Raw genomic sequence first — 23313 nt, forward strand, 5'->3', positions numbered from 1 at the left:
CAGGCGCCGTGACCCCAGCCGTCAGCCGAAGGTGCCGGGCGGCACTGGCGCTTGCAGCCTTACCTCTTTTTTTCCTCAGGTAACTTGGCCCACCCTGGTTCTGTAGGAGACTGTATCTGTATTTTTTTCTCCCAGGCCCCCAAGCCAGCCCCCAGGCATTCCCTGCGCCCACCGGGGCCTGCTCGGGCCTGTGGCCCGCCTTGGCTGCGCGGCAAGGGGAAAGGCGCCAGGCTGCTGGATCCTGCGGCTTGGCTTGGGAGCTTCCAAGTATCAGCGTGAAGATGTGAAACCACAGACACCTTTTGTGAGAGGGCAGAAGTAACTAGGTTGCTGGTAGTCGCTTTTTGTACTGGTGTGAGCCTGCAATGTTTCTGAGCACCCTTTTGAAGGCATACAGACATAAAGTACTGCGGGCAGATGTTATACGTGTCTGTCTCCGTAAAATACATGACGCATATACAAGAGAGAGCCTTTCTTCATTTTTTTGTGCTTACCATATCACCTTGTCTCTCAAGGACAGCACGTTGCTAAAATGCAGGCAGAGATTTATTGGAGGGACTAGAAGGACTTTACTCCTCCTGCTCCTCTCCCCCTCAGCTCACGTATCCCACTCTTCTGCCAGTCTGGCATCTCTTATGCTCCACCGCGAGCTGGAAGAAAGCAAGCAACGGAGCCAGGGGAACATTTTGCCCCTCCTCTGTCCTATGGCTTGACGTAGGGAACATAGCCCATGTGGCATGACCTGCTGCGGGACAGAGGAGACGCAGCTACCTTCATTGCTTGCCCCAGAGTGGAGGCACGTCATCTTGGTCACTGTGTCCGCTGGGTTGTTTTTGCTGTTTTCCTTCCCCCTATCTGGAATGTCCTGATAAACAGCCTGCAATGAAATACTCGGAATAACAGTTTTCTTCCTAGCAATGCTTTGAGATACAGTGGATTCCATGAATAGAGATGGCAATAGTCTCCTCGTCTTGAAGACTTGTAGGGGCTCAAGTGAAAAATAATAATAATTAAACCAAAGTCTTCAGAGTGCCTCAGTGAGTGCGGTCATGCCTGCAGTATGCACTGGAGTGTCCTGCCAGAGGCTGGCTTTGGTTCAGAATCACTGCCACTTCAGCTGGTAACCAGGAGTTGATTATTGGACCCTGTTTCTTGGCACAGCGTTGGGCCAAAATGACTCTGCTACCATGAATTTTGAAGGAAGTGTGGCTCTGCTTGGTCTGGATTATTAGCATTGCATTTCCTTGCGTAACGCAGCTGTGCACCAACTGCTCAGACTCCTGTTTCTGTCTCATTTAGAATTCCAGTTTCATGCGCCACTTCGGAGAAGGGATTTGGGCTCCTGAGTCACTCAGGAATCTTTAAAAGTGTTACGCGTAGCTTGCTTTTAGCTATCTAAATGGAGTAATAATTACCAGAAATCATCCCATAAATAAAGCGGTGAGAGTGAAATACTGAGCGTGTATGCAGAATTGTTATCCAACTGGAAATTAAAATTTGTACCGTGCTGCAAAATTCATAGTTAATAGCTAATAATATAACCAGTATTAGACTTAACTTAATCTAGTCTTATGATGCTTGTAATAGATGGACATTCCTCTTCAGAGTTAATTTTCAGGGTGCTTATAAACATTACGGTCAGTTTATTCCATTTACTCTCTTTCTTTGTGGTGGATAAGACTTCGGTAAAATTATCTGTACTCAGTATGTGCCTATAGTATCATCCAATCATGTAAATTCAGGGGCACTATTTTTAATCAGACAATATAATTGGTACTAATCTTGAAATAAATGGTGCTCCTGAGAAGCAGGAGCTCCTGTCTTCTCAGCACCATCTGTGTGGCTCATATGCAATCAGCAATATTTATATTAAATGCTATATATTCTGTCTCACCTACTGTTTGATTTCTTCTCTCTGAGTCTCATCCTGTGAACCAAAACAGGAATCACAAGACCTAAGTTCTGACAAGTAGTTTCTTCCCTCGGTCTACTGATGTATACGTTGTTAATGCAGCTTTATTCAGCGATTTTTCAACCAACAATGCTCATGCTACACCCAGTCTGCCCAGTGCAAGGTCTTCAGCTCAATTTTAATTCTAATCTATATGCAGCTTTTTATGTATCTCCCTCATATCTTCTAAAACTTTGCTGTTTTTTCCATTTCATCACAGTCATATGGACCTCACATTGTCCTGTCCCAAAACATCACCTTAGATTATCCCCAGAAATACAATTCTGCTCCTCATTTAATGGAAGGCCACTTGCTAATTGTTTTTTTCATTGCATGCTTGTAAAAGGCAAAATTTTACTGCACAATACTCTCCTGTCTTAAAAAAAAAATAATAGAGCATACATTTTTCAGATTGCCATTTTACTAACAAATATGCTTTTCTTGTTCTTTCTTTTTTTCTTATCTGGTAAGGGGTTTGTAAGCAAGCTCGATGAATTCATTCACTGGTTAAATGAAGCCATGGAAACAACAGAGAATTGGACTCCTCCTAAAGCAGAGACAGACAGCCTTAAACTGTACCTGGAGACACACTTGGTAGGACAAGATTATACGATGATTACTATCAGTAATTGAAGTGTTCTGCTGTGCTTTTTATTTGATTATTATTTTTTAATTACTAGTGTGCATCTATATTTTAATGTAAGATTTGCAGCATTACAGTTTATTTTAATGAAAATAGCAAGAAATTATTTTCTGTATTTGAAATATGTACTGATAGCTTTTGAAAAATTAAATTAAAAGCTAGAATTACATTGCAATTCAGAAATTATCTCCAAACTGAAAGAAAATGGCAATAGCAAAAGGGGAAAGGGTAATGTTTTTTCTGCTGATCATTCTAGGATTTTTACTACACTGTAACGTTAACAAAACTCGTTCTAGTAAGGAACTCTTACTCTTTCTCCCATAGTTTTAACATAGTACAGAGTCATTTAAATAAAATATTTGAAATAATTATTTCAATCATTTACTTGATATGCATTTATGTCATGTAATTAATACAACTGTTACTAACCTTGTTCTTGTGCAAAAAGCTAAAACGTTGGGTGGAAGTAGAAAACACTTGGATGAATAATCTTCTGAATATATTACAGAGTAGAATTATAGATTGAGAAATATTTGATAAACCTCATGAGACTTTAACTGAATTCTTCCAAGAGCTGTTTCTGGTTATGAGGAGGTGAAACAAAGACCTGAATTAAATCAGGTATTAATTTCTCAAAAGCAAAATTTTGCGCTGTAGGTAGAGAATATAGGTCAATCCATTCTGATCAATGAGTAGGTATCTTAATAAGTAAACTACTCAATTTGGTAAAAAGGAAAAAAAAAGAATAGAAAATTAAGCCAAGAAATTCCCTTTCCCTCTTCCAAAATCTTAGATTCTTGCCAGTCTGAATTGGAAGAAAACCTGGTGATAGCACTATTCTGAGCCAATGAGCTAGACACCCCAACTAGATAAAGTAGAGCATTAGATGAACCCACAATAAGAGCATCAACCCCCAAAGCTCAGTCTCATTTCCAGTCTCTGATAATCTGATGGTGAAAAATGATTTGACAGTTCCAGGAAGTCACATGATGCATTACAGGAAAAATTGTCATCCTAATCCCTACCGTAATACTGGAATGACCATTATTAAATTAATTAAGTATACGTTAACCACATATACAATTAGGAGCAGACTGAAAACTGTCTTCAGAAGTTCAGCTATACAGAAAACACTTTTGTGTCTTTTGTTCTTCAGTGTTTTTGTTGTAGTAGCACCTACAGGCAGCCAGAAGATTAAGTGTGCATTGTGGTAGTCTGTCAAATCCAGTATGAAGACACTGCATTTTTAACTTACATTGCAGGTTGTGGATTCTTTGGCAGAGTTTTGATTTTTGCCTTTTACTGTGCACACTTGGTCCCATGATTCCCATTATGTTTAAAAGTGCTCTGAAGACACAGAGTACATCTGGAGATCAGACCTCCGAAAAGGCATTGGTCATTTCAATTTGTTTTCCTCTTATTCTGCAGCATGAAACTTTTGGAGAGATGAGTTTTTATGAGTAGAATTGCAATTTTCACTCTTGACTGGATAAAAAGAAACATATTCCAGGAACGGGGCAATCACCAGGCTGAGCCTGTGTCACAGTCAGTTTCTTATTCCCTTTCTTTCATGAGGAGGAGCACGGTAGCTTTACTGCAGGCAAATGACTTCCAGCTTTGCCTTGTGGTTCTGTGCAAGGTGAGACCAAAACCATCTATCAGACTGTGATGTGGAGTAGTAGCCAGAGGCAACTCCTTCATTGCTAGAGGTAGTCAGGATAGATGAGTATGTGGGCACCTGTACGACTTCACTTTCCCCTGTAAGTACTTAGGCTCCCAGCTGTACTCTGTTTATCTGCATATATTTAAGGTAAGAAGATCTTTGTATGTTTCAGGCTGACTGTGTTATGAACCAAGGTGATTTTTTTCTTTACTTCTGTGAAGAAGTAAAAGAACAGTTCAATTTCGATTTGATGACATTATAATTATTTTTATGGCATATATAGTCAGTGAAAAAATCATTGCGCAACCTGAACAAAGTAACCATGACTTTTCTTTTTGGATTTCAGAAAACTATCATATGCTATCATATTCATTTCTACACAGCAGAATTGAACTATTAAAATACAGAGCATTTTTATAGTGGGGAAGATAGTCCTTTGTATTAATTAGATTGTCAGCTTTTCAGTGGCATTTGTCTGTCAGAAATCTTAATCTGTGTTTAAACAGAAGTATATGAACTTCAATTCACATTAAGCTCAATGTTAAAATTTCCCTTGGGTGAGCATTGTAAGACAATGGTGATCAAGGTCTTTGTGAGGGTACTTACACTGCTCATTTTCTTCTTTTGCCAGTCAGGTTATACATGCCATCAGAATCACCTAAAATTTGCTGAAGTAAAGGGGCGCTAGTACTTTATAGGTTTAGGTTCCAGACTTCGGGGTTCATAGTACAGACACTGGTAGCAAACTAACCTGAAAACAAAGAAAATGTGTTGGTCCTTTTCTATATACTGCATCTGCGCTGCAAACCTCATAACTATGATTCCTCACTGGTGCAGATTTTCTGGTCGTAGGAGGAGTGAAAACTTGGTGCAGATTAGTATTTTTATTTTTAGTAGTAGAGACAAGGCCTTAGCCTTTGGCACAAATGATCAATTTCACCACCTGTGATATTGTTTTCTTGGAAATATGTTTGTTGCAATAACAAAATTAGTGCCATAAAGAGAGAATATTTTGCATTCATGAATTAAATCTCTGCTGTCAAAATCTAAGAAGAGAAAATATAGGAGCAGGAAAACAGAAAAATGTACTTGTTCCATTTCTCATTATTGGCTGGGAAAAGTCTTGCAGAGAGGACAGGTATAAGGTTGTGAACATCATCCAAATTTTTCAGTATGTAAAATTCTTGACTGTCATTTTAGGGTCCCATTTACATTGCTGATAAAGGATTGAATTTTAAAGTCTTTTCTCACTCAGCCTCGCTTTTCTACATCTTTGACATTTTGAGAAGTGGCGTGGCACAGACAAAGAGAGTGCGTTTATTAAAAAAAAACCACCACAAGAAACCTACAAGATCAGCTTATTAGAATCTTTGCATAAGCTAATGCTCACGTGAGGAGTCAAATCTCTTGAACAGGATGGCAATACAAGTCTCCATTACAAGCATCCTTGCATGACATCTTCAGCTTAAATTGGTGGAACTCTCCAAACTATTGTTCTAGTTAATTCTTATACCTGGGCTGGCAAGACTGTCCACCCAGGATGTTAATCAGCACTTTGAAGCACATGAATAGTGTCTGTCTATTGCTCTTGGGGCAGCAAGAGCTGTCTGTGGGCATCTCTGTCACCATCTGAAGGTCCCACCTGGACAGCTTCTGAAATAATTAGTGAAGCACTATGTTGTGAAAGTGGAAGGCAGCCTCTCCTCAAGTTGGTCCATTGTTCCCAATTAGCCCATTATGTCATCTGTGTAGAGACTAGCTGGGGAGTTCCTGGGCCACCTAGAGAATTCATGACTAAGTGCACTGTGTGTGCACACAGGCACAGCTCTGATAGCCAAATACACCGCAATTATAATTATTAACTGTAGAACAAATTGGAATTTCATTCTTAAATCACAGTTACAACTTAAACTGCACAGATTTTGGCATTATGAGTAACCATACGGTTTGGTAAAGAGTATGAATTTTTTCAACAAATTGAAAGGTAGTCTACATCTGGAATGTGTGCCAAAATAGACAATCTTCAGCTTGGAGGACAGTTTTCTTGCAAATTTTAAACCCCAGCTCTCTGATTTTCTGCAGAACAGAAGTTGCTGTATGCTTCATTTTAGATAACACCAAAGCATGAAGCTATGAATGAAAATGCTCTCAGAGACCCCTGGAATGGTGACTGAAATTATTCTTTCAGTTTTATGGGTCTTCACAACTGAGTAGCATAGGTGAAACTGATTTGGGAGTTGTGTGCTTCCCCTTCATGTGGGAGGGCTGACGTGGAGCTGCCACCACTTGAACTTCTGGCACCTCTGCAGGCAGCCACCCAAGCTGGCAGGTGTTGAAAACACTCATATATTTTCATAAAACAGGGGTGTTTTTCAGCAGAAATCTACTTTGCCACAAAGGCCTCAATCAGCCCTACTAGTGAAGAAAGTGAGAAAGGTTTTGAATTTTGTGAACTGTTAGGCTCAAGTCACTTTCTAATGAAAAGATAGCTTCATTGACCTTACCAAACGGGTATTTCTGAAAATGGTTTCTGGTTTGCTTTATCTTTTGTAGCTCTTCTTTTCTGTTATGCTGATTCTTGCCCATTGGCACCCTGATCTAAATCAGCTACAAGCAGACTCTAAGCATAGACTTGGTGGTATGCAAATCAGTCCTCATCAAAACAGTATCCTGAAGGCAGCTTATGAGCTAAAAGCATCTGTCTAGATGGTACTGCTGTGCTTGTGAAACCAAACAGACTTTCTTACAAGCTCAACAAATAAGAATTCACCATGTTGCTCTTGACCATTTTAGTGTGCTAAAATAGATATTTTACTGCTTTTTGTCCCTGACCGAAAAAGATACGTTGTTTTAGCACAGTAAAGAAGTAAGCTACCAAATGAGGAAATGTGAAGACTCACTGAGCAAAAGCTTTAGACGGAAGGCACTATATATATTTGCTGAGGGCTGGGACTTTTAGTTCTGTAGTCTTAACTTTTCCCTTTGTTGTTAGCACAGTACTCTGTTTTCTTGTTGCTGCACAACTCCTAGTTGTGCATCTTAGTGTGGTGTGCTCCTAGGTCTTTTGGCCAAAGCTGTTCTTGTGTCTAGTGTCATACTTAGAGCTGGATAATACAAGACTTTTAAATGGAAGCCTACAAATGCAAGGTACCTTATTTTAAATTTATTTGATGGAACTTTTAAAATCCTTCTTGCAATATTAGTAGATGTTGACAAACAGTATTTTTCAGTGGAGATAAAATTAGTTAAGGAAAAGTCATCTTAGAAATTGGGAACAGGCATTTTTGTCCTAACAATCTTACTCTTCAGAATTTTTGTAAGATTAAAATTCTGAAATCTTGAGTACAGGGAACATACAAGATCTATATATATATATAGAGAGAGAAATGATAGTTTTTGTATTTTTTCTTCAAAACCAGCTAAAGAATGGTGAGAGGTTCCCATGATGGTGTACTTTCTTTCAAAGCGGCTGTTGCCTTTTGCAGTGGCTGTAGCCTGCATACATTTAAGTTTGCAATTTGGAGTAGCGCAAATCAGACAATCACAGCATAGTTTGGGTTGGAAGGGACCTTCAAATGCCACCTAGTCCAACTCCCCCTGCAGTGAGCAGGGACATCTTCAACTAGATCAGGTTGCTCAGAGCCCCATCCAACCTGACCTTGTATGTTTCCAGGGATGGGGCATCTACCACCTCTCTGGGTGCCCTGTTCCTGTATTTCACTACCCTCACTGTAAAAAGTTTCTTCCTGATATCTAGTCTAAATCTATCCTCTTTTAGATTAAAACCCTTACCTCTTGTCCTATTGCAACAGGCCCTGCTAAAAAGTTTGTCCCCATCTTTCTTAGGCTGCAGTGCAGACATCAGACTGCAGGAGGTGCCTAGACCTGTCTCCTGAGGCAGGGATAGGCAGCACACCTGCCTGCAAAATGTGGGCCCAGGTGGAGGACCTCCTGCAGCAGGTGGCTGAGCTGGAGGCAGTGGGAAGGCTGCGTAACATCAGGGAGACTGAGAAGGAGGAGATAGATAGCTCGTTCCAAGTGCAGTTTGCAGTTGATCAACAGCCCATGGCTAAAAAGCCAAAAACTCCCACGCTGGCACACTCAGAAGTGATGGGGACCAGTAACATGGGAGAATGGAAGCTTGTGACAGCAAAGACTATCAGGAAGAAGAGACTTCCTCTGAAGCCTGAGGTGCCCGTGCAGAACTGCTTCACAGCTCTGCAGAGTGAAGAGGAAAGACCTATTGCATCAGGAGAGGTGCTGGAGCTGAGTAAGGCTACCCGATCTGCTCCCTGTATAACAACCAGCACAACTAAGAAAAAGCGATGGGTGATTAGTAGTAGGTGACGTTCTTCTGAGAGGTACAGAGGCAGCCATTTGCCGACCTGATGCACTCTAGAGAGGTGTGCTGCTTACTGGGGGCTCATATCAGGGATGTAGCCGAGAGACAACCAAGCCTCCTATGGTTCTCTGTTATTCACTGCTGTTGTTTCACATGGGCATCAGTGACACAGCCAGAAAGAGCTTGAGGAACATCAGGAAGGATTATAGAGCCCTGGGAGTGGCGGTCAGGGACTCTGGGGTGCAGTTAGCTTATTCATCAGTCCTCCTGGTCAAAGGGAAGGGGGTTGATAGGGCTAGGCAAATCTGGCAAATCAACAAATGGGTACAGGGCTGGTGCCACAGCCGGGGTTTTGGCTTCTTAGACCATGGAACTCGCCGTGAGAAACCTGGTCTGATGGGGCCTGATGGGGTCTACTTGTCAGAGAACGGGAAGAGCATCTTCAGTCAGAGGCTTGCAAAGCTGATGAAGAGGGCTTTAAACTAGAGTTCCCAGGAGAGGGGAACCTCAATCCATCCCCCTCCTACCAGTATGATGCCAATGCCAGTAATAGATGCTCAGAGACTGTAGAAGGGTTGCAGATCAACAGGAGAGCACCTGGCATGCAATGCAGCAGAATACTAGTCACTCAAGGTAGTAAGTTAGCTTCATCAGGGGCCCAACTTAAATGCCTCTATGCAAACATGCAGCATAGGGAATAAACCAGAGGAGTTAGAGATGTGCACATCCCTGCAGGGCTATGATCTTACTGGCATCACGGAGATGTGGTGGGATGGCTCCTATGACTGGAGTGTTGGAATGGAAGGATACAAGCTCTTCAGGGGAGACAGGGTGGAGGTGTAGCCCTCTCTGTCAATGACCAGCTGGAGTGTAGGGAGCTCCACCTGGAGATGGATGAGGAGCTGACCAAGAACTTATGGGTTAGAATTAAAGAGAGGGCAGGGACAGGTGATGTTACAGTGGGGATCTGCTACAGTCCACCCAACTAGGAGGACTGAGCGGATGAGGTCCTCTATAGACAGATAGGAATAGTCTCATGTTCACAAGCCCTGGTCCTCATGAGGGACTTCAACCACCCTGATACCTGTTGGAGGGAGAGCACAGAAGGGCATAAGCAATACAGGAGGTTCCTGGAATGCGTTGATGGTAACTTCCTTCTCCAAGTGATGGAGGAGCCAATGAGGAGAGGTGCTATGCTGGACCTTGTTCTCAGGAGCAACAAGGGGCTGGTGGGGAATGTGAAGCTCAAGGGCAGCCCTGGCTGCATTGACCATGAGATGGTGCACAGTAAACTTGCTACCATGGACTTCAGGAGAGCAGACTTTGGCCTCTTGAGGGATCTGCTTGGCAGAGTACCATGGGATAAAGGCCTGGAGGGAAGAGGGGCCCAAAAAAGCTAGCTAATATTCAAGGATCACCTCCTCCAAGCTCAGGAGTGATGTATCAGCAAAGAGGAAGTTGGACAAAAAATGTAAGGAGATCTGCATGGATGAACAAGGTGTTCCTGGACAAACTCAAACTCAAAAAGGAAGCCTACAGTGGATGGAAGCAAGGACAGGTATCCTGGGAGGAATACAGAGAAATTGTCCGAGCAGCCAGGGATCAGGTTAGGAAAGCTAAAGCCCAGATAGAATTAAATCTGGCCAGGGACATCAAGGGCAACAAGAAAAGCTTCTATAGGTATGTCAGTGACAAAAGGACAACTAGGGAAAATGTGGGCTCACTCAGGAAGGAAACGGGAGACCTGGTCATCCAGGATATGGAGAACGCTGAGGTACTCAACGACTATTCTTGCCTCAGTCTTCACTGGCAAGTGCTCTAGCCACACCGCCCATGTCGCAGAAGGCTAAGGCAGGGACTGGGAGAATGAGGAACTGCCCACTGTCAGAGAAGACCAGATTTGGGACCAGTTGAGGAACCTGAAGGTGCACAAGTCCATGGGACCTGATGAGATTCAGCCATGGGTCCTAAGGGAACTGATGGATGAAGTTGCCAAGCCACTCCAGGTGTGGTCTCACCTGAGCAGAGTAAAGGGGGAGAATCACCTCCCTGAACCTGCTGGCCATGCTTTTGATGCAGCCCAGGATATGGTTGGCCTTCTGGGCTGCAAGTGCACATTGCAAGTTCATGTCCAGCTTTTCATCCACCAGTACCACCTAGTCTTTCTCCGCAGGGCTGCTCCCAGTGTTTCACTTTATTCTCATTGTAACTGTGGATATAAAATATGTTTAGAAAAGATGACAGGTGGTCGTTTCCTGTTTCTCCTCATAGCACAAAGAGGAATTGTTTGTCACTTCTAGAAAGAATGGAGGAGGATGGCCTCCTCGAAAATAATTAATTGTTCACACCAGGGTTATTTGTTTGTTGGGTTTTTTAGGCAAAAATATATGTTCTGTTTAGTTGAAACTAGAATAGCAGATACTGTTCTGGAGAAAGTACAAGTGGCTAGGATTGCATGGAGTAATTGCTGTACAAAGTGTTGTTTGGATATGCTAAACGGTAATTTTCACGAATAAGAATTTCTTGGTTTTCATTTCTAATAAATTCTGTGATCCCTGTCTGTAATTTTTACCTCAATTTAGTTGCAAGCTTTGTGCCACATTGAAGTGCTTTTTAGCCCAGGATTTGTTCCATTATATTAACCTTCTTAGTCACTGTATTTATTTTACATGCTACAGTCTTAAAAATATCATAGAGAAAATATCACTGTTATTTCAAAACAAAATATACAAGTTGATTCACACTAGCATTTATTTCTCTTCTGTGTAGGAAGTTTAGATGTCATCTCCATTCTAAAACAAAAGTCTTAAGATATGGGAGTTTTGAGAGTTTTATTATCTAAAGAGAAATGAAATAAGAATTTTCCTGTGTCCAGCGTAAATGTTTCTGGCCACATCATGGCTCAGCACTTTCTTAGCTGTAAACAGCAAATGCTTTCATACAGAAAATAGATTGTATTTTCACGTTTAAGAAATTGTATTGGTGAAGTAATGATGCTTCTGTGATACCTCATGAAAACTGATCCATCTGTTTGTAACAGGTCTGCTATGTCTGAAAAAAAGATCATTCTCGTCTCCCTGGAAAACCTCATTTTCTGAAAAATGTCGGTTTAGAGAAGAATTAAATACCTGTTCTCATTGAAAATAAGGTTAAATACACATGCCTTGGGCTAATCTACCGTCTGTCTTTGTGGTAGCGGTGGTAACAGTAATTTTATTAAAGGTATTAAAGCCTCTGAAATGGCTAAGTTATGTACCGTGCTTTTGCCATATGGGCATTTCCAATGTCTGTGACAGCCAATTTAGATTTTTTCCTCAAAATACGCAGTAGTGTATGCAGGATGATGGTGGATAAGTGGACTAATCTCTTGCATCTCTAAGGACTTTGCTTTGAATTTGTTTAGGCTATTGTTAGTTCGAACTTCTGAATTTTATGCTGTTATCTTGAAAGGTATTTTGGGTATGCATGGATTCTTGAATATATGTCCTTCTATATGGGAAGCAGTCTGCAGAACATTCGTATCCGACATACAGACTAAACCCAGCAGATTTCAAATCACACAGGCAAATGAAGGACGTAATAGGAAGTAAGACATCAACCTTAAACAAAGGGAATGCATGTATATTGTCAGTTTTGAATATCATTCAGCTTTTAAAATCTGTAAATCCAATAACCTCTATGTAAGTTTTTCTGTTTCTTGAGTTAAAGTGCCTGAGAACATCAAATGGAAATGTTGCTGTCATTTGATATATTTGTTTGTACCTGTGTTATAGTCTGGGGTCAGAGATTGTATGGTTGCTGGCAGTGGGAAAAATAGAGGTTTCTAAACTGTTTGGACTGGTTTTTTGAATTTCAGCGATTTTTTGGTGACTAAATAAGAGAAAAATCAGGTATATAAGAGAAAATTCAGGTATATATCCTGCTAATCACAATACTGTTGTCCTGACCGATACAGAAATACTGCACTTGATCTAAAATTGTTTCCCATAAGGTCATGAAATGAAGAAGAGCTGGCACATATCTTTTCCTTGTAAGGAGGAGCGGGCCATGTTTATGCTCCCAGCATCACAGAAGTAGGAGATCTGTTGTGATGGAGATCTGTTATTACTATGTGTGTTTTTTAATGAAGGAAAGGACTGTCCATCTGTTGTCCTCCCATACTGTTGCTACCAGCTATGACCATACAGTCTCACTCAGGAGGCTTATTTTGTGCAAGCCTGTAGCATAGGCAATAATTTCTTAATAATTTTCCCAGAGACTGAATGGCTTGAATACCGTTAAGAGTACTACTTTTTTCAAAACCCGTCTTCCAAATTTGTAGATACCTAACCTTGTGTAGGTACTTTGTACAGCTGTGAAGAACAAAAAGGGTATGGCATTTACTTTGGTTTTTGATTGGCACAAACCTTCCCAGGACTGCTTTTCTTCTCTTTACTACCACCTCAGATTTACATAGTTGGGTTCATTGTGTGCCTGGCCTGCAGAAGAAATTGTTTGCATGCATGGGATTCAGTGCCTATAATAATATAATGAAACCAAACTGCCATTATAAAATGTTTTAAACTAACTTGATCGGGAAATTTCAGTGAAAAAGTATTTCACATAAGTTCTGATTTCGAAGCTTTATAGCAATTGCAGAATAATCGGTCTTTGAATGACAACTTGGTCATGCTCTTTATACTAATTTATCATAACAACTGTTGAAACACCTTTAAAATTTTGATTTGAAAGTAATGCTTATTTAATTAATAAATTGCATAATACTTATGTAGGAACTCTGTTAATTGTAATTTTTATGTCTGTTAAAATGTATGCTATTGCCTGAAATTTTAGTATGCTGGTATGATCAACACAGATGTAGTCTATAATTTGCTTTTGAAAGTGAAATTCTGAGACTGGAAATCATTAAAAGAATATAATGCCAGGATCTCAAAGGACAAACAAGCACACTTTCAGCAACATTTAAACTATATTTGCTTTTACTTACCTGCCCAGAGTTATGGTCCACTCCCACGGTTCTATGCAATGTCTCTCAGAGGCATAATATTGTTCACAATTTAAGCACTAGAAGTAATACAATTGCTGTCTGTTTTTTGGTGTTTGCAATGCCAAAGCTTCAGCAGAAATATAGAAAATTCAGGGCATGAATGGAGGTCTTGATTGGTAAATGTTTTTCTTCGCATCTCCTATGGTCTTATTTTTTTAATTTCTTAATTCTACAGATGAACTTGGGATCTCAGTTTATTAGATATATTTTGCTAAGAAGGTATTTTAGTTCACCTTTAAATTGCATAAAACCTTATATCTGTACGTATATAAAAAGCAAATTATGTCTCCCTCATATTCCCCTAAAGTTTTAACAGAATTGAAATCCTTCAAGGATTGTTCTAAAACTACGTAGTGTTATTTAGTGTCAGTGAGTGCTTTTTCGTCTGTAAGTTAGTCAATTTATATTTAAATAATATGTATGTATATGTTTTTTCTCCTTTGGTAGCTCCCTATTTGGCAAGGCTGCTGTGCCCCATGAATTTGCTCTTGGGTTGGAAAGCTCTTTTCTCTTGGTTGGCTTTTTTCTGCATGTGGTAGGACAAGACAACTTAGGCATATTTTGATGAAATAGCTTTCGGGTGTGGTGGATCTCCAGATAGAAGCAGCATACTTAGAAACGTATAAGATCAGCCAGACAAATGTCCTCTTGATAGAAAAAGGAGTCAGAAGACTGTGAATTCTGCAGATTTATGTCCTGAGTATCTCACAAAGACAAGAAATGATCAAGGACAGTTTTATATGGTGGACTGGATGTGCAGTTCACCGTGCTTATGGTGACTTAGTAATTGTTTCATTGTATAGCCATTTTGCCCACGTGCTTTCCTGCCTGTGTTCTTCCATCCCTCATTGTCTCTTCATAAGAAACAAATTGAGATTCAATTTAGAAATCCTCATGTTAACTTTTTTTTTTAACAACATAAAATGTTTAGACAGACAAAATCAAAGCTAAATTTCTGTAGTGAAACACAAAAAACAAATTAGAGTTGGCAGCAGAAGAATTTACATGAGTTTCAAATACAAAATATCTGCAAAAATATGCCTTCTAAACTAAATCTGCAAAATAGGCTTCCTGGAGAGTTGGGCTAACTATCCTTTATGCCACATCTAAAATTCGGCATTCAAAACTTGGCTAAATTACCTAAGAGATGACAAACACAACAAGGAATGAGAAACAGAAATTGGGGGATCTGAAGTATTTCATGTGAGAAAGATTGTACTATTCGTGTTTAAGAGGTAACAGGGAAAAAACATTGTTTACCTAATACTGAGGTGAGGTGGTTTTACGAAAGTATGAATTACTGTAGGACTGCTGGGGTAGAGCTTGCCCCTTTGTGTGTAGTTTTGCTGGCCTGTCACAAATTCCGTGGCATGTGAAAGACTTCAGCTGCTGCTCTGTCAGCCCATTACATTGCAGTCCTTACTCCTACATTTTTATCCAGTCTAAATTTAAAGGTCTCAAGGGATCGGGGCTTTCACTGTTTCCCTTAGGAGATTATTACACAATCTAATAGATCTGACTTTCAGGGGAAATTTCACTGGTATTTATCTTAAATTTTCTCTTTCTTAATTTGATTCCATTAGTCCCATCTACTATACACTCTGATACTGTCCGATGCTAATAAGTCTTCTTTGTGCTTGGTGTTCAGATTCATAGAATATAAGTAGATAATAATGCCCTTTTATCTTAGTCATCATTTAGTCAGTCTTGGTTATTTCTTACAATCTTCTACCATTTCCACCTTAAGAAATATTTTGTTTTCTCTTCACTAAACTCCCACCAGTTTGTCTCTTCATAAATACGCTTGATCCTCCCAGGCAAAAAGTACTTTCAGATCAAGTGAAAGGTGGTGAATACCTATCAGTGTTCAGAAGGTAAAATCATTCCTGGGGTTGCTATAATTATCTCATTACTAAACATTTTGAACTCAGAATGTTCAGTTATATTGTGTTTAAACGAATGATAAACTTGCACAAATCAACCTTGACTATGGAGTTGTAAAAACATTTCTGTAGTGCTTCTGTTCTGGTTTACAGGTGGAGTGTCACTCAGCTAGAAGCACAGCTGAAAAGAAAAGAAAAAAAATTTACAAAATTCTTTATAGACACCTAGGTTTTGCGGAAAACAGGAGTCATTGACTGGAACTATTTCACACGTAACATTTAATTCCCAGGAAAACATGTTCTAGTGACTTGTAGTACTAAGTTGGTTTTAGATCACTGATGAAAAATCTGAGGCTTTCCTAAACAAAGTATTTTCCAACTGTTAAAAGGTGAAATAGTTTGATGACATATTTGTAGATGTAATGTGTGAAACACACTATTTCATATAAGATAGCATCTTTTTCCGTGTGCAAATTGCATATGAATATCCATTTTATATAACCATTGACCAATTAATTATGTATTTAGTATTATGTCGTTAGAATGCTAAATATATGACTGTTTCCATTTTAATATAAGGGTAGCTTACAAGGTAGTTATTTTTTTTATTTTCTGAATGTCATTGGTAGGTAGCGTGCAGGAGTATGAAAATACCACTACATCATTACATGGCTTATTAGGTTACTAACTCGAGTACGTAAATACTAGGCAGTGACCAAACAGAGACTTTCTTTGTGGTCAGAACTCCTCCTCAAAAAAAAAAAAAAAAAAAAAAATAGACTCTTTTCTTTCCATTGCCAAAAGTTTAATCCAGTACTTTATATCTTGGTATTTTGTCATAGCAAGCTTTTGGGAGGTAACAGTGCCAGGAACAATACAGTTGCAAAAGTAACTGTATATTAAGAATATAAGAATAAATTTTCAGGAACTGTTCTATGTCGTATTCCCTTTAAGACAAATGAAATGTGGTAATTTAAAAAATATATTCAAATTTTCAGCATTTTTTTTTCTTGGCAGTTATTGGTATATAGCATATACTTAATAAATAAGTGACACACGTTTGTTGCTCCATTTTCTTAGAACTTTACTGTGTGTTGAAACTGTCTCCCTATCCAAAACTTAACATTGCTGATAATATTTGTCAGAGTTTGGTTATCCTTCCTGGATTGTTTCAGTCAAAGAATCTAATTTCTTTTCTACCAGAGACTTTTCCCATCGCTCTAAATTTCATAATTGAATTATATTTGTCACATTGAGTGTTATAATTAAAAGTGCTACATTCTTAGCCAAAATATACATTCAACTGTACCTAAGTATAGAAGTCTATATTTTTAGTAATATTGGGGTTTTCTCCGAAAATGCAAATGAATATTAGGAAATTTTAAATTAAGGTTTCAATTTCAAATTCTAAAATCATAGGTTACTTAGATAATTTTAATTATCTGTAGCATTGCTCTAAAAAATAAATGCCTTAGAAGCAGTGATATTTTTCTCACTTATTTAAACACATAAAAATGAACCTCAAGAAAATTAGGTCTCAGTGATACCAAGTACACCACACATGCTCATAGTATGATTGACTGAGAAAATCAAAATATTTCTTTTAATACAGTATTTTAATCTGTCAATAGGTGTCAACTGCTGCGTCGTTTAAACTAATCTATATTTATGTATACATTGTAGGTTCACATGGTACCTACTTGCTTATTTGTGTGTCAGAGGCACAAAGTACACTGGAAATAATTAGTTGGACACATGACGTAAAAAAATACATGCTTATACAAGGCTGTGTGCCTCTGGAAACAAAAATATTTCGTAGTTGACTGTCCTTACTAGTCAAGACCCTGGTTGTGTTTTACCAAATTACAAGGATTTGCTGAGAACAGAGGGTTGCAAAACAGTGAAAGATTGCATATCAGAGCTTGATATGTACCTACTGTAGGATACCTACTCAACAGAAGTTTCCTAAATTTAAGTATCTACAGCCATAAAATAAATCCTCAGGGGAACTTCAAATAAATATTTTTTTCAAATAATTTTTGTCATCCCCAGTTGTACAGACAAATAAGCTGAGAGAGTTGATCATATGCTCAAAAAGCGTTTTAGTTTTAGTGTGTTCGGAGCCTGGTATACAGAACGGGAGGTGGTGTTTTCTTCCCCGTGGAGGTTCTGCAGTATCGCTGCTCGATGGATCAATCAGTTTCCTAAAACTGGGGGACAGCTTCACTTTGTGAAGGCTGGGCTCCTTTGCAGCATGCAGTCAACAGCAGATAACGCTCCTGGGGCTTTGCACTTACACTTTTGGAGTCTTTATTCCTGTTTATTTGCAGTCGTGGAGCTTTAATAAAACTGCATGATTCCTGCCTCGCTTGTCCTTTCTTGCTAAATGAGAACAGTTGATATTTATATATAGGTGCACGATGACTGGGAAAAGTGCAGAGAACTTCATAAGGAAATTTTAGTTGTTGCAGCTTGTAAACTACATTATATATGCTGTAGTGCTAGGGATGACATTAATGTGTTGTTTAAAAAGCTGCTGTCAGGCCAATGCACATGCATTTTCCATAATGTATATGTGCTCTTGTGTGATATTTAGACTGCTCCATAGCTGCAAATGTGTCTGGAAAAATGGCTTTGATTAATTGACTTCCCTCCTCTTCTCCTTTCCTCTCTTCAGATGCAAAGGCTCCCTTCATTATCAGGGAAGATCAGAGGAGGAGGGGAGCAGAGTACCTGGGTCACACGCTGTTTGAGTTACAATTTTCCAAATGCCATAAGTAAACAGTAGGGAACGGGAAATATCCAGGATGGGAGAGGACCCCTGTGTTTGAAGGTCCTCCTTCATTCCAAATATTTGGTCTGATTTTATCTTTAGCTGTGCAAATTTGCATCTCTCCATTGTACATATATGTCATACTTGTTACATCTTCCGCTCTGTCTGCCTTTTTCGTGTGTCACATTTTCAGCCCCACAGGTATGAGGAAACATGAGCACTGATGATTGAGCGCTATTTTTTCCAGTGTTCCTTGCCCCTTTGTTCCTTTGTCTTAGGAAATTACCACTCGTAAGAAATTATATATACGTATATAATTCCAAAGCCAAAACTCATACGTCTCTACAGCAACGGACAATTTCCTTCACTTCCATTTGTATTTATACTTGTATGAATAGTTCTCTCCTTTTGATGCCTCTGTGCTGATAAGAGTTTATTTTTGCTAAATTTCATGTATGTTCACGGTATTTGTGCCACGCATAATTTATCCATAAAATCAGAATTTTGCACAAGGCGAATATTGCTAGTCAAAACCCAAAAGTTTGGCCCCATCTTTATTCATCATATTTTGCTTCTTCAGTCTAACGTTATTACTGGTTAATAGGTGCACCTGAAAATCAAGCTGTATTGTAGTATCTGGTGCGTTATGTTAAATGAATCTTTTCTAGGACAGCAAGTCTCTTTTTTTTTTCCCCTAATGAAGAAGAATACCTCATCTTTTCCAATTTTCCTATCAAACACATCCACATCATCTCGAGACACTGCCACATCCAGCTGCATCTATACTCAACTTCAATTATATGAAATTACACAACCTACTCTCAGGTCCTTTAGGTTCTCTTTTGCTGTGTGAGGCACACGCATAGTGCATTTCCTGTGAAGTGCATGATTACAAACTATTCAGTACAAGCCTGTTTTAAGTAAACAGTAAATTAAATATTGTCAGTGCTTGTTCAGACGTGCTCTTATGAAGGAAAAAGAACTTCTAGATTTGGGTTCATAAAGCTCTAGATTTAAGAAAGGGCCAGACATAAACTAGGCATCCTTTTTCCGTTTTAACTTCTCTTGGCTGACCCAGTTGTTCAACAGCTGGTACAAAACAATATATTCAGATGCCCATACAAGGAAAATTGGGCTAGACAAAATGCTGAAGGTAGCAAAACTCCTGTTTATTGCTCTTTATTTGAATGGAGAATTCTCAAAAACATTCTGTCACTAACTGTCAGGTACAGTGCTGCCTGAAAGACTGTTAAGAGCCTGTCTGAGCAACATGCCTCTTTCAACCATGACAAATACAGTAAAAGAACATCATTTTATTACAGTTCTGGCAATATTATTTTCTGCTGCGCCAATCAGCCTGACTACAGGAGTTGGGAAAGAAAGGAAATGGTTGCTTCCCTAAGAAATGAGGGCTTTTGAGTATTTTGTGGTGTCTGCTACTTCAGTACTAGCATGGTCACTAGTATTTGGAGAAATATAAATGAGTTTTATAAAAACCATAAGTTACAAATGTGCACTTGCAAAGTCTCCTTTCATCTCTGCCAGCTAACTCATTCCCAAGAGGAGGCAAAACTCTTTTCTTCCAAGGGGTCAAATATTGTTTTCATTCATTCCATAGACATTTCAAAGAGAACAAGAGTTGCATGTGTGTGTTCAGGGCTGCACATGATTTATCATTAAATACAGCAAGTACCCCTTTATTGTATTTTGTTTCTCTTTCTTACACGCAAGTTTGAGTAAGAAGCTCTGGCAAATAATTCACAAATTTATCCAAGTTATCAGCGGTGTATGAAATAGCGTAACATATAGTAGACCATGTTTCAAGTTCCTCTCTCTATCACTAGATTTTAATGCAATTTTAAAAAAGAAAACATAAATTAAAAAAGAAGGAAAATATTTTAAACACTGTTAAAGCAGAGATCCTTTGTAAACTAGTAAAAATATTAGTGCAAAACGGATGAAAAATACTTGCTTTGCAAATTAAGAATGCAGAGATCTAAAGCAGTCTGATTTGTTCTTTGAAAACGGATACGAGTTAACTCAGAAACACAATATTAATAGATTTGTATGAGTGCACATAAGGCCGATATATTCAATGCTGCAATTTTTTTATGGTTTCATAAATAGTGCTATCACCAACATTTCAAAGAAATCTGAAAAAAACAGAGCTCATATGTGGTGGCATAAATTTAGTGTATTTTATAGAACACTGTTACTCCAGATATAGCCTACGGGTTGTGACTTTTCATAAAACCTAATGAATTTCTAGATTTGTCAGCTGTTTCAACACAGATGCACTTTGCTGATCTAATGGAAACATTTTGAGCCCAGATCCAAAATATCAATAGCTTTTAGTATCGCAAATTAGTTTGGCTATTGGGTAAATGGGGATGTGGTTCTTGATAAAAAGCAGCAAGTAATTTTGTACATGTGTTTTATGATAACTGCCTCTCCAATGTCTGCTACTGAGTTTTTTTCTCTCTTTTTTTTTTCTTTTCTTTTTTTGCAGACTTTTAAGTTGAATGTAGATAGCCACTGTGCTTTAAAAGAAGCAGTGGTAGAAGAAGGACGTCAACTTCTTGAGCTTATTGTATCTCACAAATCAGGTAAATCCTTCTGAAATATTGCAAGTCTTTATGTCTCCAGACTATTAAAGAATGAAGAAGCATTGCTGTAAATTACTGCATATATTCACTTCCTTATGTATTATTAATATTTACATTATCAGATTGACCTTCAAGATTTATAAATGTTTCATATACTGCATACAATGCAGTGATACTTATAAAATGAAATACTGCCTGCAAATAGTCTGTTCATTTTATTTTGGTCTTGCTGCTCAGCTGAGTTTCAATTGAAATCACATCACTGAAAACTTCACACTGACACATTCTTTGATGTAGGTGCAATGGAAATAACATTAAGATAATGAATTAGGATTTCAAATATATATGTATTTTTACATACTCTGCATAGGTAATTGCATGGGTAAACCTTTATTTTGCCACTTAAACTAATTCTTACATTGATTTTAATATATTTATGAGGAATATATTAAAATTAAAAATACGTTTTTCCTTTGGTTAGGCTTGTCTTTTTCTGCAAAGGCCTTAAATCAAGAGGAGGGGGAGAGAGATACTGATTTCCCTTTCTCTATCCCCACCACCCCCTATATTTTTAGATGTTTACGTGACTTGTATGATAATAGGGTTTTAATCAGCATATACTGCTACAGAATGCCATCTTAATTTTGGCCTCCTTAGCATGCTTTTCATCCAGGTTGAAGTTATCCTTTGGTTTACTGTTTTCTGATCATGTAACACATTGTGCCTCTATTGTTTCACAGATTGTTTCGCAGATCTGTGTAGTGTGAAAGCTATAGGAAATTACTGGCTTCTGTATGTAGTTCCAAAAAGGTATAGATGCCATGGCAGAGAAGGGTAGCACATGTCATCATATACTTAGAAAATAGTAATGTTTAAACTGCAGAAAATATTTACAGGAGTTAGAGGTAAGAAAAATGTAGTTGGAAGATTATGAAATGTTTCAGGATGAAGACTAGATATTAGAGGGTGAGATTACCATAGTGTTTCGTACTGCATAGAAATCACAGTTTATGTGGGATTTCCCTTTTCTTGAAATTGTCAGCTGAAACATAACCAACATTTAACTTTACGGCCAAAATAAATGTTTTGACCCTATAGCATTGTTTTGCAGTATGAACAATGGTAATGCTTGGTTTTATTGTTGAGAAAATACATTAAAATTCTTGTTGTGTTTATTCTTTAAAAAATCCTGCTAATTCTTCGAATGAAGAATAATATTTAAAGATGCAGTTGAGTTTACAGCTTTTACTTTTTTCCCCTTCATTTTGGAGAAGGACTGAAGGACATGCTGCAGATGATTGCAAGTCAATGGAAGGAACTACAGAGGCAAATCAAACGGCAACACAGCTGGATTCTTAGGGCTCTGGATATCATCAAAGCAGAGATACTGGCTACTGATGTGTCTGCAGAGAATGAGGAAGGGACTGGGAGCCCTAAGGTAAGTGGCTTGAAGTTTGCCTTATTTCCTCTTATTTCCGTCTTCTTTTGAACTAGGCACCACTGAAGTTATCTTTCCACCCTAAGGCTTTTCATTTCTACTGGGTAAACTTTTTTTTTTTTTATAAACAAAATGAAATGCCTTACGCTGAAACAATAAAAAAATCTTAGAACTTTCAAGTTTTCCGGGAAGACCTGTCTCATTGTGTGTAGAGGGGCATGAGGGGGAACATAAAACATTTAGTAAACAAAACATAAAGCATCTTTAACATGAATAATCAGAATGGTTTTAAATTGTTTTGTTGCAACTATAAATCACTATAATCAGTGCAATCACTCAGCTCTGACATCCATTAGCCGCTTGGTTACAGCAAATTAACAAAGAAGAGAGAAAGTGATTCATTATCTCATTCCTGTTAATGACTATCAGATGCATTGCTTAATTAGGGGATGGCCATTGTAGTGGGAAGAAGGTCATATGCCTTTTCACAAATCTTTTTGCTCTGAGTTTCAGTCTTCCATAATAGTGCATGTGTTGAATACAAGTACTTTAAGAATAAAGTATTGACACCTATCATCATTTTGTGGTTATTAATTATTAAAGAGGGCTATAGTACTTACTAGTTGCCAAACTTAATATTTGCAAGAGCATTTTAAATGCAAAACATGTTAATTCAAATTGGTGCAAGCAGTGTAGGGACACTACACACAGTAGAAACTTCTGGCATGGGGTCTATGACCTTTCATTATCATCAGTAGTAAGGAGGGGTGGTTGGGGGAGGGTGCATTGGAAAGTGTTGATTTCTCCAATGTGTTCTAAGCAAAGAATATGCAGCAGAGCAATCCAATAACTCTTAACGTCTTGGCATGCAGCAGGCTGAAATTAGAAAAATAGAAAAATTCAATCCCGTTTCTAGAAGTAACAGAGATGGTTGTGCTGAGTAGATTTTCAGATTCTGATGCCAGAC

At 38.6% G+C, this 23313-nt stretch overlaps 1 protein-coding gene across 1 annotated transcript in view; it reads left to right on the forward strand.

Annotated features, from left to right (window-relative positions):
- The window catches only part of AKAP6 (A kinase (PRKA) anchor protein 6), a 232497-nt gene that overhangs the window by 66515 nt on the left and 142669 nt on the right, over positions 1 to 23313 (forward strand). Inside the window, 3 exon segments of the mRNA XM_009886945.1 lie at positions 2423 to 2545; positions 20812 to 20908; positions 22183 to 22346. Of these exon segments, the coding sequence (XP_009885247.1) occupies positions 2423 to 2545; positions 20812 to 20908; positions 22183 to 22346 (384 nt within the window).

This window comes from Charadrius vociferus, unplaced genomic scaffold, assembly GCF_000708025.1.
Source record: "Charadrius vociferus isolate BGI_N301 unplaced genomic scaffold, ASM70802v2 scaffold14, whole genome shotgun sequence".
Taxonomy (NCBI): Eukaryota; Metazoa; Chordata; class Aves; order Charadriiformes; family Charadriidae; genus Charadrius; species Charadrius vociferus.